The sequence below is a fragment of the Urocitellus parryii genome, chromosome 15, assembly GCF_045843805.1.
Source record: "Urocitellus parryii isolate mUroPar1 chromosome 15, mUroPar1.hap1, whole genome shotgun sequence".
NCBI lineage: Eukaryota > Metazoa > Chordata > Mammalia > Rodentia > Sciuridae > Urocitellus > Urocitellus parryii.
This window is the reverse complement of record NC_135545.1, coordinates 47,590,469-47,605,302: the sequence shown is the minus strand read 5'-3', so window position 1 is coordinate 47,605,302 and position 14,834 is coordinate 47,590,469. Positions and strand designations below refer to the sequence as shown.

General features: G+C 38.0%; 1 protein-coding gene across 3 annotated transcripts in view; it reads left to right on the top strand.

Moving 5' to 3' along the window:
• Sf3b3 (splicing factor 3b subunit 3) overlaps nucleotides 1-14,834 on the top strand; it is a 64,029-nt gene that overhangs the window by 42,002 nt on the left and 7,193 nt on the right. For all 3 annotated transcript variants that reach the window (XM_026399212.2, XM_026399211.2, XM_026399213.2), the window contains 7 exons: nucleotides 1,035-1,186; nucleotides 1,886-2,041; nucleotides 2,920-3,075; nucleotides 3,715-3,858; nucleotides 7,372-7,494; nucleotides 8,263-8,417; nucleotides 14,218-14,392. In XM_026399212.2, coding sequence (XP_026254997.1) covers nucleotides 1,035-1,186; nucleotides 1,886-2,041; nucleotides 2,920-3,075; nucleotides 3,715-3,858; nucleotides 7,372-7,494; nucleotides 8,263-8,417; nucleotides 14,218-14,392 — 1,061 coding nt within the window. The remainder of the gene's footprint in view (nucleotides 1-1,034; nucleotides 1,187-1,885; nucleotides 2,042-2,919; nucleotides 3,076-3,714; nucleotides 3,859-7,371; nucleotides 7,495-8,262; nucleotides 8,418-14,217; nucleotides 14,393-14,834) is intronic.

Sequence of the window (14,834 nt, the reverse complement as noted above, 5' to 3'; positions counted from 1 at the left end):
GAATCAGCCAGCCCAATGGTACTGAGTTCTTACAATGCTCAGGCAAACAAGGTCCCATAGCTGCCATTCTTAAGAGTGAGATAGCCACTCCAGTTTAGTCCCTTGTCTTGTTCTGTCCTTTGTTCATGTGATTGCTGATCTCGACTCTTCTTTTAAAAAAAGATGTGCCTTTATTCAACATTTATGAAGTTTTATGCCAAACATTGTTGGATGTGGGAGACACAGAAGCTGTTTTATGTTGTAATATGGGAAGTAGATGGCCTTTAACTATGGAATCTGCAGAGGAAACTTTTGGGGTTGCCTGTATACTTCAGGTCTCTGACCTCCTTGAGAATCTCATTAGTGTTTGTTTATCCAACTACATTTCATTTTGAAAAACAAACCCTAATAGGATTGGTCATGATCACTGGGGTGTATTTTTAAATAGTGAAAAACCAGAGGGGTCAAAGAATGATAATATAAACATATCCCCTCCCCCATTTCCTGGTTATTTGGTGTTCTTACATCATTCCCAATGGGACTAGGACTCTCTCAATTTCCATTCCTAGAATAACTTAATCACATGGAGGTTTAAGTAATCTCTGTTTCATTCATTAGAGCTTATATTCCTACATTAGCTTCTTCTGGGAAAAGTTAGGGATCTTTCCTAGTTTTAAGGAATATTTCTTCTAGCTATTGGCAACTGTCAAAACATGCTCTAGCTCAACATATATAATAGTAGTACTAGTAGTAGTAGTAAAGATTTCTTCATGCCTTTGATTCCCTTACATTGTCCTCTCTCATTTCTCTAGAAAATGTCTCAGAGTACTAATTTTCAAAGATGCTGAGGAAAATATTTGTATTCAATGCATTGAGGCATTTATATGTAGCCTCTATGGTGCTCAGTTATCTTTCGGATCATTTTGTGCTTTGTGTCTATGCTGACCATACACAGAAATGCCTTGGAAGAATTCTTAAAACTCTTATGTGTCATTATTTGACTTTTTAATTCTGAGGAGTTCTTAGCTGACCAACTCCTTTCTTTCTTTTTCCAGATGAGTTTGATGCCTACATCATTGTGTCTTTCGTGAATGCCACCCTTGTACTGTCTATTGGAGAGACTGTAGAAGAAGTGACTGACTCTGGGTTCCTGGGTACCACCCCAACCTTGTCCTGCTCCTTGTTAGGAGATGATGCCTTGGTACAGGTGAGAATTCTCAGCTTACTTGCTTAGCTTGTTTTCTCATTTCTTTGCCTTTGTTGTGCTATATAAGCAGCTGCATTCAGGTCTCTCTCCACCAAAAGCCTTAGGGAGGGGCTTGCTATTTTATCAAAATATAGAACTACACCAAGAATTGGATTTTTCAGATTTTTACCAACTTAACTATTCACTTAGAGAATTTTGAAACATAATATTCCTCTTTGCCATTTCTATAGTTGCTTCAGAGCTCCAGCTCTATAAAGTTTTCATTTATTTTTTTCACACGAATCCAGGGGTACTCTGCCACTGAGCTACATCCCCAGTCATCTCCCCACTACTTTTTTTTTTCTTTATTTTTACTTTTTCTTTTTTTTGAGACGGTCTCACTGATTTGCTGAGACTGCCTTGAATTTGCGGTCTTCTTATCTCAGGCTCCCAAGTTAGATTACAGGCATGCCCCACTTTTCCCAGCTATTAAAGATTTTAATACTTATTTTATTGATGAGTTTTGAACTTCTTCAAAGTGGACATTGCAAAACATAAACTTTAAAAAGTTATCCTTCTCTGGACTTACTAACTCCAGTTGGTGCCTCAAATGCAGTGGCTCTAGATCTACCAGGGATGACAGATCTGACAGGTCTAGGGATCATTCTGAGTGATGAGTCAAATCACTAAGGTCAGGTTTCCTTCCTTTCCTGACTCCAGGTTTATCCAGATGGTATTCGGCACATTCGAGCAGATAAGAGAGTCAATGAATGGAAGACCCCTGGAAAGAAAACAATTGTGAAGTGTGCAGTGAACCAGCGACAAGTGGTGATTGCCCTGACAGGAGGAGAGCTGGTCTATTTTGAGATGGATCCCGTATGTTATTTTACAATTCTTGTGGGACTTAGTATATGGTCCAGAGGTAAAGTGGAGAATTGTCATCCAGGCATCTAGAGTGCATTCACAAGAAAGACAATGAGGGAATGTAATTGTCCACAAACCAATCTCGCCCTTTCCAAGGGAGAAAAAAGGAGGAAATTGATATTTAATTCTATTGGAGTTGGAAGATTATCTCCTAGGGGTAAAACACTTGATCCCTCTGCATTTCACACCTACTTTTCCAATAAATATTTGGCAGAGCTTTGTTTTCTACCATCTTAATCCATTAGGGAAATTTTCTTTTCCTCTTCTGCATGGAAGTCTGTTTGGCAATACTAAACTATCTTGCTCTTAAGGAGTTTCTAGTGTGGTTGAGATTTCTTTGTTGTTTTGTGTTAGAAATTGAGATTTCTTTTTATTTATTTATTTATTTAGTTAGTGGTGCTGGGGATTGAATACCCAGGGCCTTGTGCGTGGCAAACACTCTGTCAACTGAGCTATATCCCCACCCTGAGATTTTTTTGTTTTTAATCATCATATTTGAATTCTCTTTCTCCCAAAGTATTTTCATGAACAGCTTAAACATTTTTATATATTTCTGTTTCCTGAGGACTGTGGTGACACATTAAGTTTATTAAAGTTCTCGTTTCTTTTCTTACTCGGACACATTTATTTTGCTTGCTGTTAGCTTGTTAAATATTGTCTTGGGTTCTTAGGTTGAGAAATTGTTGGTCACTGAATATATAAGGGGAGTGGGAAGAGCCAGAGAGAAACCTACACCTGTCTTCCTTCTCTGGATGAGGATTTTGGTGTGAATTGGAGCATCTAGACCCATCTCTGTAGTTTCTGAAAACACTATGTTTTCCCTTATGTAGTCAGGACAGCTGAATGAGTACACTGAGCGGAAGGAGATGTCAGCAGATGTGGTGTGCATGAGTCTGGCTAATGTGCCCCCTGGAGAGCAGCGTTCTCGCTTCCTGGCTGTGGGACTGGTGGACAATACTGTCAGAATCATCTCCCTGGACCCCTCAGTGAGTGACACCCTCAATTTCAAGGATCTTCTGGTTGGAAACTGAACACCTGGGTCCTAAAATCTATATTTGCTGCTATTCTTTTTTTGGGGGGGTGGGGGTGTATGTGGTGCTGGGGATTGAACCCAGGGCCTCATGCATGCTAGGCAAGCTCTATACCACTGAACTATACCCCTAGTCCTGTACCTGCTGCTTCTCTTGATTATCATAGCAGCATACTTTAGGAGTCTTGTGCTGTGGTTGAGAATGTTGATCTGAAACTGTTTCTTTTAGCTAATCCTTGAGTCTCTTTTGTACTAAAAAACCCAAAACCCCAAGACTATATATGGAAGGATTTTTACTTGCTTCCAGGCCTTAGATAACTTTCAGAGAGATACCCATTACTTATTTGCTCTTACATTATCTGTTTTTTTTTTATATTATCTGTTTTGATAAAAGGAGAAAAACAATATTTTTCAGAGCTTATTCTGAGATTTACTTAAAATTAACAATGCACTATTCTCTCATTCCTGGAGTTTTCTCTGCCCACAAGAAGGTTCTTCCTTCAATGCTAGCATTAGATTTTTCTGAATGTTTTTTTCCAAATTGGTCATTTCCTGTTTTTAATGATTTTTCTGTCCTCCCTACCCCCAACCCCAGGACTGTTTGCAACCTCTGAGCATGCAAGCTCTCCCAGCTCAGCCTGAGTCCTTGTGTATTGTGGAAATGGGTGGGACCGAGAAGCAGGACGAACTGGGTGAGAGGGGCTCTATTGGCTTCCTCTACCTAAACATTGGACTGCAGGTAAGAGATCCAGAGGTTGACATCGTTGTTGTCAGGACTTATGTAGGTTTTACACACTCCTTTGTCCAATAAAGGCATTTTTGTGCCCAGAATTTCAGATACCAACTTATGAAAAGTGAACAGTGTTGTTCTGGGCTCTACTTTTCTTAGCACTTTGATTAGAACATATCGGCCCTGGAAAAAAGTATTTTTACATTTGATAAAAACACCTTGCTTTCCCTGTTCTGGGTCAGAACTGACTAATGTGCTCTCTGGAGAGCAGCGGTCTTGCTTCCTGGCTGTGGGAGTGGTGGACAATACTGTCAGAATCATCTCCCTGGACCCCTCAGTGAGTGACACCCTCAATTTCAAGAATCTTCTGGTTGGAATCTGAACACCTGGGCCCTAAAATCTACATTTGCTGCTTCTCTCTTTTTTTTTTTTTTTTTTTTTTTTTTTTGATGTGTGTGTGTGTGTGTGTGTGTGTGTGTGTGTGTGTGTGTGTTGCTAGGGATTGAACCCAGGCCTCATGCATGCTAGGCAAGCTCTGTGCCACTGAACTATACCCCCAGCCCTGTACTTACTGCTTCTCTTGATTATCATAGCAGCATACTTCAGGGGGGGGATCTTTGAGTCACAGTCCCCACAATATTCAGCTTTTTGAAATCAATACCTTAGAGTTCCTAAGTGATTTCTCTCGCGATAAAGGATCCCTACAACATGTTCCTTGTTGTCAAAGGATCTGAGCTCTTCATGTCATATTAAAAGTAGGAACCTAAGGATACGAGAGTGTTGGGGCTCTTGATTATGTACTTTTTATTTTCCTTAACTTATTTACATGAACACATTAATTAATTTAACCTAGATATTTTTGCCTTTTTTTTTTTTTTTTTAAATACCAGAGATTGAACTCGGGCACTGAGCCACATCCCCAACCCTATTTTGTATTTTATTTAGAGACAGGATTTCTCTGAGTTGCTTAGCACCTTGCTTTTGCTAAGGCTGGCCTCAAGCTTGCAGTCCTCCTGCCTTGGCCTCCCTAGCTGCTTGGATTACAGGTTTACACCACTGCACAGAGTATATTTTTGCTTTTTTTTTTTTTAATATTTATTTTTTAGTGGTAGTTGGACACAATACCTTTATTTATTTATTTATATATGGTGCTAAGGCTTGAACCCTTAGGTCCTTGCATGTGCTAGGTGAGTACTCTATGCTGAGCCCCAGCCCGTATTTTTGCTTTTTCAATTTACTTTAAAAAAAAAAAATTAAGCTATTGTTGGACACAGTACCTTTATTTTATTTAATTTGTGGTGCTGAGGATCGAACCCAGTATCACACATGCTAGGCAAGCACTGTATTGATGAGCCACAATCCCAGCCCCTTAAATTTACTTTTTTTTTTTTTTTAGAAGTTTTCAAGCATAAACAGAACTTAGACTAGTGTAATATGCCTCCTTTCCCTCTTTTTCCTGGAGTATTTTAAAGCAAATCCAAGATAATGAGTCATTTTTCATTTTCAAATACTTGATGAAAGTACCTTTAAGAGATGTTTTCTTAAAGCACTAATATTCTCACACCCAGCAAAAATCTTGTATTCCTTACTATCATATGATACTTTGTCTGTGTTATAGTTTTTGCCATAAAAGAGTGGCCATATAATTGGATCTACTCAGGATTTCAATAGAACAGAGTACCTGGGATTACATCAAAGGGCACTTTGCCACTGAACCACAACCCTAGCACCCCGACCTTTTAAAATTTTTTGTTTTGAGAGGGTCACACTAAGTTGTTAGGGCTGTGCTAAATTGCTGAGGCTGGCTTTGAACTCATGATCCTCCTACCTCAGCCTCCCAGGTTTCTGGGATTACAGACATGCCACCACACCCAGCTGTTTCCTGTCTTTTAAAGTCTCACAATTACTGTCCCACCCCCATTCTTTGTTTTAAGAGACCAGATAATTTTTCTTGTAGAATTTCCTTTTTTTTTTTTTTTTTTTTTAAACCTTTATTTTTATGTGGTGCTAAGGATCGAACCCAGGCCAAGCCACAACCCCAACCCCTGAACTAAGTCTTTTGAAATCTGGTATTTGATACTTTTTTTTTTAATTGGGGATTTAATTTAGAGATAATGGCAATTAACCAGTAAGCCACATCTCCAGTTCTTTTTATTTTGTTTTTTGTTTGTTTGTTTTTGTTTTTGTGGTGCTAGGGATTGAACCCATGGCCTTGTGCATGGGAAGCAAGCACTCTGGTATTTGATACTTCAAACTTAACAGCGTATATCAGTTCTGACTGGCCACACTTTTGATGTTTAATGGCTGTAGGACTGGCTAGTACAGATCACAATATTTGTTTAATTCAGATTTAATTTGAGGTGATAAAAATAGTTCAACGATGGTGCTATTTATTTCCTATTGCATCACATTAGATACAGGAATGTCTAGTTGTCCCAATTCTATTGATGTTGAAATGTTTGTATTATGTTTTAAAGCTTCCCTTTAGCTTTTAAACTTAATAGTTATTGATACATATTGCCTAGATTGATTATTTCATTGGGGGGTTGGGAAATGATTTTCTAATTTCTTTCTGTATTTAATTGGATGGAATTCTTCTCTAAAGACAAAATGAGATTCATTTGCTTATCCTAAATGTAGTCTATGCAGGAAAAGATCAGTTATTCATTTTTTCTCTTTGTTCATTTGTATCCAGAGTTAAGGAATTAGGGCCATAACAGTCTGTCTCCAGAGGGGACTGATGAAGTGGGTATTCTGGTTTTTCCTTTTTAAAGTAACATGATTTTGTGGGGTTTTGTATATTTGTTCTTCCAACTATGCTATCGTTTTGTTGTTAAATTGTCTAATTTTAGACAACTGGAAGTTCCCCTTTGAAGTTTTTTCCTTTGTTCTTTTAACATGACCCCACTGTTTTGCCTTCTTGCACAATAAGATGTCCCACACGCATCTGGAACATTCTTGCCCCAGTCTTGAATCAGTCATTTCTTTTAGGAACCTTGTTCATTTTAGAGAAAATGGTATATAAAGACCATACTCCTTGGGCCTGGGATTTTTAAACTCTGGATCTATTTTAAAATTATAAAAGAGATTTTAACATTCATGATTTTAAAAAAAGAGTACAGGGTATATAGTGAAGAATAAGTATATTTTTCATTTAGTAGATGTTTAACTTTTTTTTTTTTGGAGAGAGAGAGAGAGAATTTTTGATATTTATTTTTTAGTTCTTGGCGGACACAACATCTTGGTTGGTATGTGGTGCTGAGGATTGAACCCGGGCCGCACGCATGCCAGGCGAGCGCGCTATCGCTTGAGCCACATCCCCAGCCCGATGTTTAACTATCTGAATTAGTGATTTATTGAAAGAATGAATGAATGAATGAATAATGCTTAGGTTTTTTTTTTTTAACCACTAAGCCATTTTCCTTTTGTCTGCTCTGAAAGTAGCTAAGAGGGAGATTTCCTCATCATATCTGATAAACTTACATTGTAAGTAGGCTCACCCACTCCTCTTCTTTTGATTAGAACGGTGTGCTGCTGAGAACTGTCCTAGACCCTGTCACTGGAGACCTGTCTGATACTCGCACTAGGTACCTGGGGTCCCGTCCTGTGAAACTCTTCCGAGTCCGGATGCAAGGCCAGGAGGCAGTAAGTAATAAAGTGGGGCAGGCAGCATATACAGATGTTAGTGACACCAGCTGAAAAAAATATCCCTCTTTCACTAATTCACCAGTATATAATTGATATGATATCAGTTCTATCTTGATTAGATGTAAAAATTCTTGGGTCCCTTAACCTAGAACTTCCTAACAGGGATTCCATGGCACCGTGGCATAATCTGGTTTTAGGGAAATTGGAATATTGATCCCTTTTGCCCTTGGGCTGGGGATAGTTGGAAACCTCCCACCCAGGTCACCATTAGCTATGAATTGTCTAATTTACCCCAGGCTCATAGTATCATGATTTACTACCTAATGTTAAAGAGATTGGAAAATGTATCCTTTGTAGTTAAGAGTAGTAGTTTGCTGAAGCTCTGCCAGTTCTTATATGTTATTTTATTCTTACACCTGGGGCTGGGGATGTAGCTCAGTGGAAGAGTGCTTGCCTTGCATGGGTGAGGCTCTGGGTTCAATCCCAACACTGTTAAGAATTACTTTTTTTTTTTTTTTTTTTTTTAACTATAATAGTATTCCTATTCCTATGAAAACAGGCTCAGTGAGATGTAGTAATAATTAGCTTAGGTCGTGCAGCTGGTAGCCCTTGGATTTATCATATATCATCATTACTATTTCCTTTTTAAAAAATTTCCTTTTAGGTCTCAATATTCTGTGGGCTGAAATTTAGGTTAAGATATTTGGTCAGCCTACCATGTGTGAGTTTTTCCCAAGCTCAATGACAGTGTTTTTCTCTCCTCAGGTATTGGCCATGTCAAGCCGGTCTTGGTTAAGCTATTCTTACCAGTCTCGCTTTCATCTCACTCCCCTGTCTTATGAGACCCTGGAATTTGCATCTGGTTTTGCCTCTGAACAGTGTCCTGAGGGCATTGTGGCCATCTCCACCAATACCCTGAGGTGAGTGCGTTCCAGGTTTGGAGGCCAGCAGAAAGCATTTTTTTTGTTGTTGTTGTTGTTTTAAATTGCAGATGGACCCAATACTTTTATTTATTTATTTATTTTTGTGTGGTGCTGAGGATTGAACACAGTGTCTCACATGTGCTAGGCAATTGCTCTGCCACTGGTTTATAGCCCAGTGACTATAAAACAGAAAGCCTTTTTGCTGGTGTTGGAGGAGGTTGTGGAGGGATGGAAGAGAGCCAGCTCTTCACCGTGAGACTAGTGTGTTGCAAGTGAAACCTTCTTTTGGCTCAGAATTTAAGTACCTAGAAGCCAAGTTTCAGTGTTGGGAGTTTTAGCTTCTGTTTAAACTTTCAGGGCCAAGTTATAATACTTAGCGCTACTGTCCAGTCTTCAGATTAAGATTTTGTTTTCCAGCAAAAGGGACAGGCAATGCCATTGGATTAGTTTATTTATTTATTTTTTTAGACTTTCTTTATTTCTTCTTTCTTTGTTTTTATGTGGTGCTGAGGATCGAACCCAATGTCTCACATGCTTGGGAAGCACTCTACCACTAAGCCACAACCCTAGCAGGGCAATTATTGATAACTATTTTGGACTCTTGTCATTTGCAGTATTACATCTGAAAGTTTGAACTCAGTGTAAGTTATTTAGGCCTTTTGCAAGCTATTTGGAAGCTATTGTTCTTACAGCATTGACTTTTTTTTTTAGTTGTAGATAGACACAATACCTTTATTTTGTTTATTAAGTTTGTTTTGTTTTTTAGTGTGCTAGGATCGAACCCAATGCCTCAGGGGTGCTAGGCAAGCACTCTACCAATGAGCTACAACCCCAGCCCAACAGCATTGACTTTTAAGAGTCAAATATATTCTATTCTTATAGAAAATAACCTGGTCAATTTGACTTTCTCGGGGTTTTTAATTTTTTTTTATTTTTATTTTTTTTTAAGCTCCCCCCCCAGGAACTCAGGGACTCTGTACCACAGAGCTACATTTCCAGCTCTTTATATTTTTATTTTAAGACAAGGTCTTGCCAAGTTGCTGAGGTTGTGATTCTCCTGCTTTGGCTTCCTCCGTACCTGGGATTACAAGTGTGTACTCCTGCATCCAGCTATAAGTTTTTAAGACATTGAAGTTGTTCATGTCCTGATTATTACTCTTGGTTGTTCACAATGAAACTAGTGTAGCCCTCTTGATAAAAAATAAAAGATAAAACTGTTACTCTTTAAGTGAACTTGCTCTTTTGCAACAGCTTTTAGGATTTATTCGTAGCTACTGTCTTAACTTTTGGCATTTTTATATACCTTTTCCAGCAGACTTAATCTTCCTGAATTCTGTCATACATTCCTTATTATTATTTATTTATTTTAAATCTCTGCACTTGCCCTTGAATACTTCTCCTTTATGTCTCAGCCTGTCATGGTTCCACCTGGGTCTCATCTGTAGTCCCTAACTCCTGAATTGCTCTAGATTTAGATAATCTCCAGACTTTCTCCTAACAGGAACTGTCCCCCCCACTTCCCTTAACTTCTTTAAGAGAAGGCCACTGCTATAAACATTCACATATGAATTTTTGTGTGGACATAGGGTTTTATTTTTCTCTGAAATACAAAAGTGGAATTGATAGGTAATATGAAAACTCTTTTAAAAACTTTTTGAGGAACTTCCAGATGGCTTTTCAAAGTGGCCGAACTATTTTACATTTCTACTAGCCAAGGTATGCAGGTTCCATTTTCTCCATATTCTTGCAAACACACACTTGCATTATGACTTTGGAGTCTAGCCATCTTGCTGAGTGTGAAGTGTATCATGATTTATATTTGTATGTTTCTGATGACTAATAGCAAGCATATTTTCATGTTTTTTGGCTATTTTTCTTAATGTCTATTCATGTCTATTGGCCATTTTTTAAATTGGGTTGTTGTCCTTTTATTATTAAATTGTGTTAGTTTTCTATTACTATAACAAAACACATAAGATAATCAACTTAGAAAAGGTTTATTTTGGCTCACAGTTTTATAAGTTCTAGTCTGTAATTGGTTGGCCCCATTGATTTGGGCTTGTGGTGAGGCAGCATATTGTTGTGGAATCATGTGGCAGAGCAAAACTGCTTACATTGTAAGCCTGGAAGGAAAAAAGAGCAAGGAGGAGTCCAGAGTCTCATAATCCCCTTCTGGTTCACAACCTAGTGACCTACAGGTTCCACCTCCTAAAGATTCTACCACTTCCCAAAAGCACCACCCTAGAACCAGGGGGACATTCAGCATCCAAACCAAAGCAAATTGTGAGTTCTTTATATATATTTTAGATATAAGACTCCTATCAAATAATGATTTGAGTGTGTTTTCCTATTCTCTGGAGTTTTCTTTCATTTTCTTGATGCTGTCCTTTGTAACACTGAAGGCTAATTATTTTTAAAATAATTGTTTAAAAGTGTATCTGAAAACTACCCAAAGTATTGATTATCACTAATAGCTCATACCTCCTCTTAGACAAATGCTGAGTAACTTTGTATTTTCCAAGAAGCAATATAGCATGAGAACATCTGTGGTCTAGTTTTGTATGTGTCTTTTTGAGGACAGGTTTTCTTTCTGCTTAGAGTCTGTGCTCTATAGGCCTTGTAGTTGTGCATTAGATCACAGGAAAATGAGAACAATGGGATCAAAAATTGTGATTTTTTTTTTCCTTATGGCATACTTAATTTTTTTCTTGATAGAATGATAATTTTTGATATTTATATGGTTCATTTTATAATTAGGTATTTGTGAAATACTTGAATTTGTTTCTCCGCAAATAAAGGAACTACTCAGAGAACTTGGGTGTACACAGAGTGGAAATACCATCAATATTAATGTGAATAAGAAAATGTTTTTATTTTGTTTTATGCTCTGTGCTTCTGGGTTGGCTGTCTTTAGCACTTTGGGAGAGTTTTCTGCTATCTTCCATTGTTGGATTTTAGGACTCTGGTCAGACCGGATGTGGTCTGTTGTTATTGTTTTTTGATGTTTTCTGTAGTTCTTAGGGACTTTATGTAGATTGGCTTATATTTTTTCTCTCTGTTGGTTTTGTTTTGTTTTGTTTTACCTGAAAAGTTTTAATTTTCTCATTTCTGTTCTTTTGGAATTCGGATTAGATGTTTGAAATCTTCTCATTCTGTCCTTCTTTGTTTTTCAGGCCCCATCCCCTTTCATATTCTATCTCTGATTCTGCTGCATTCTGGATAATTCTTCAATTATATGACCAGATCCTGCTTGATACTGGCTCTTCCTCAGAGTTTTGGAGGATTTATTTGGGGGTGGGTGTCTGTGTATGTATGTGTGTATTTCTGTTTACATGTAAAACATAATCTCTTGTTTTTATTAGGCTGGCCTTGAACTTTGTCTGTCTCAGCCTCCTGAACCTCTGGGATTACAGGCATGCGTGTGTCACCACATCTAGCCAAAAATAAATGTCTTTTGGCTTTTGATTTTTAGTTACCGTTTGATTTCTGGTGTACTGGTGACTGATCCAGGTGTGAATTCCCTAGAGGCAAGTCTTATAATTTGTTCACCGCATCATCCAGTGGACTGTAGCTTATAGTCATGGCCACACAAGATAGTCCCAGTGGATATGTGAGGGAGAAGGTATATAATCGAATGGGTAATTGAGTTTAGAAAGAATGCCAGTTATAGAGTACCCATTCTCATTTCTATTAAAACCTTTTACAAAAGGTATATAACCTTTAAACACTGCTTACCTTCTTGAGAATTAGCAGTTCTGTACATCGTTGAATTACCCTAAGTACATAGATAGCAGTACCATTATTTTTAGCCCTCATAGAGAGACTCAGTGAAGAAATGGAAAGAAAAAGATTTGAGTGAAGTTTTAGATGACTCTGAAGGCCCTAGCTTGGAGGGGAGGTATTGTTAGTTTTTGTTTTGGGTGTGTGTGTGTGTGTGTGTGTTTCTGGGGATTAAATCCAAGGGTGCTCTATCTCTGAGCTACGTTCCCAACCCTATTTATTTATTTATTCACAATAATTCCAGAGCCTAACACATGCTAGGCAAGTATTCTATCACTGAGCTCCATCGCCAGCCCCTTCAATTTTATATTGAGACTGAATCTTAACTTAGTTACCCAGGCTGGCCTTTAACATGTGATCCTTCTGCCTCAGCTGGAATTACTGGCATGTGCCACTGTCCCCAGCTTCATCATTTGAAAAATGGATGTCTTCTTTCCAGGCATGTCGTTAGTTAGTCCTCTCCTCTCAGACAACTGAATTACTGGTTCTTGTGTGTTGTCTTCATACCGGAGTTTTAAGCATATCCTAATGAATATGTGTATGTGTTCTTTTTTTCTCTTGCTTTCGTAGAGAGCTTACTACATCCAGTATTCACACCATGTTTTTCTCATTTTATAGTACATCTTGGAAATCAATGTAAATATTATATGATTTCCATATTGTTTTATTGCTAGAGTGTTATGTCATTCTTAGAAGTAGAGTTACTGGATCAAAGGTTTTGTTCACTTGACATTTATTTATTTATTCATTTATTTATTTATTTTTTAAGAGAGAGAATTTTAACATTTATTTTTCAGTTTTTGGCGGACACAACCTCTTTGTTTGTATGTGGTGCTGAGGATTGAACCCGGGCCGCCCGCATGCCAGGCGAGCGCGCTACTGCTTGAGCCACATCCCCAGCCCTCACTTGACATTTTAGAAAACTACTCCCTGTGCCATATCGTCTAAGATCTTCTGAGATCCTTGTCTTTCTAATTCTTAAACCTTTCTCAGGTTTGAGGGCTCAGTCAATTTGTAGTTTAACTCTGTACCTCTTTTCAACTACTAGAATTTTATTTGGCATTTCAAATCTACTATAATCTTCTATTTGTTTTAATGCAGAAAATATTTAAACTGTGACTAAAAGTACATCATTAGAAATCTAGTCACTACTTTTTAAGAGTGCCTATGTTCTCCTTGTTTTTACACATAGTTTGGCTTGGATTTGCGTTTCTATGTCCTGTTGGACAGAAGTTTGTATTCCCTTACTTGCTATCTCTTGGATTGCCCATGAGTTTCTTAAAGCTATGGTGATTTTCATTCAGAATAGTACCATCTATTTTTAAAAACATGATCCAGAGGGCTGGGGTTATAGCTCAGTGATAGAGCACTTGCCTAGCACATGTGAAGCACTGGGTTCGAACCTCAGTACCACACAAAAATAAATAGGAGCTGGGGTTGTGGCTCAACGGTAGAGCACTCGCATAGCATGTGTGAGGCCCTGGGTTCAATCCTCAGCACCACATAAAAATAAATATAATAAAGGTATTGCGTCCAAATACAATTAAAAAATAAATATTTTCAATAAACAAAATAAAGGTATGTGTCCATCACAATTAAAAAAATTTAAAAAAAAAAAAAACCAAAAACATGATCAGCCTAATACCATGTCAGGTAATTACAGTGCTTTACAATAAATTTAGAATTTTAGTGCTCCTTATTTCTGGATTTGTCAGTAAAAGAAGAGATTCTGCCTTTCACTATCACATTATCACTGGAGTGATAAATATCTTTGATGATCATAACATGTGTTTCAATGGTAGATACCAAAATCAGTGTAAAATTGCTGAAGGGGATGGCCCTTCTGGATTTCCTTATTCACTATGTGGAATCTTCTAGCTTACTGTCTTTTTGTATTGTGTAATGGCAACATTAAAGCTTCAGGGCTTGTGTTTACTATCACTGATCATGGTCCATTTCAGCATCAGTTTCTAGGTCCTGAGTGAATGGCCTGTTAATCCTTTGCTTTTCGTCTTAGGATTTTGGCATTGGAGAAGCTTGGTGCTGTCTTCAATCAAGTAGCCTTTCCACTTCAGTACACACCCAGGAAATTTGTCATCCACCCTGAGAGTAACAACCTTATCATTATTGAAACAGACCACAATGCCTATACTGAGGCTACAAAAGCTCAGAGAAAGCAGCAGATGGCAGAGGTGATGTGTCTGACTTCCGTGGTTCAGTTTAAAGGCGTGCCTGGGTACTTTTATAGGAAAGTCAGTCTTGTGGCTGAGTATTAAAATACTAACCTGGGTTATTCGGGATTCCGCTTCCACTAAGGAAGAGTTCTTCAGTCCTTGAACTTCCAAAATAGGTTGTGTTAAATGTTTCCTGGATTTGAACCCAGAGGAAACAGCTTTCACATTTCCCCACAATACCACCTCTTTCCAGAAACCATTTCCTAGCAAAAACCAAATAATCATAACCATGTAGAACTGGATCCAGCCTGAAAGAGAGGAGATTAATAGTCTTAGCAAGGGATATGAAGTAATCTAGATATAAAAATGGAGGTTTTCATTTTCACATTTCTCAGACCACTAATATTTGCTACAACTGGTATATTCTTTTGGCATTTTCAAATTTAACTTGGTGGTAGTG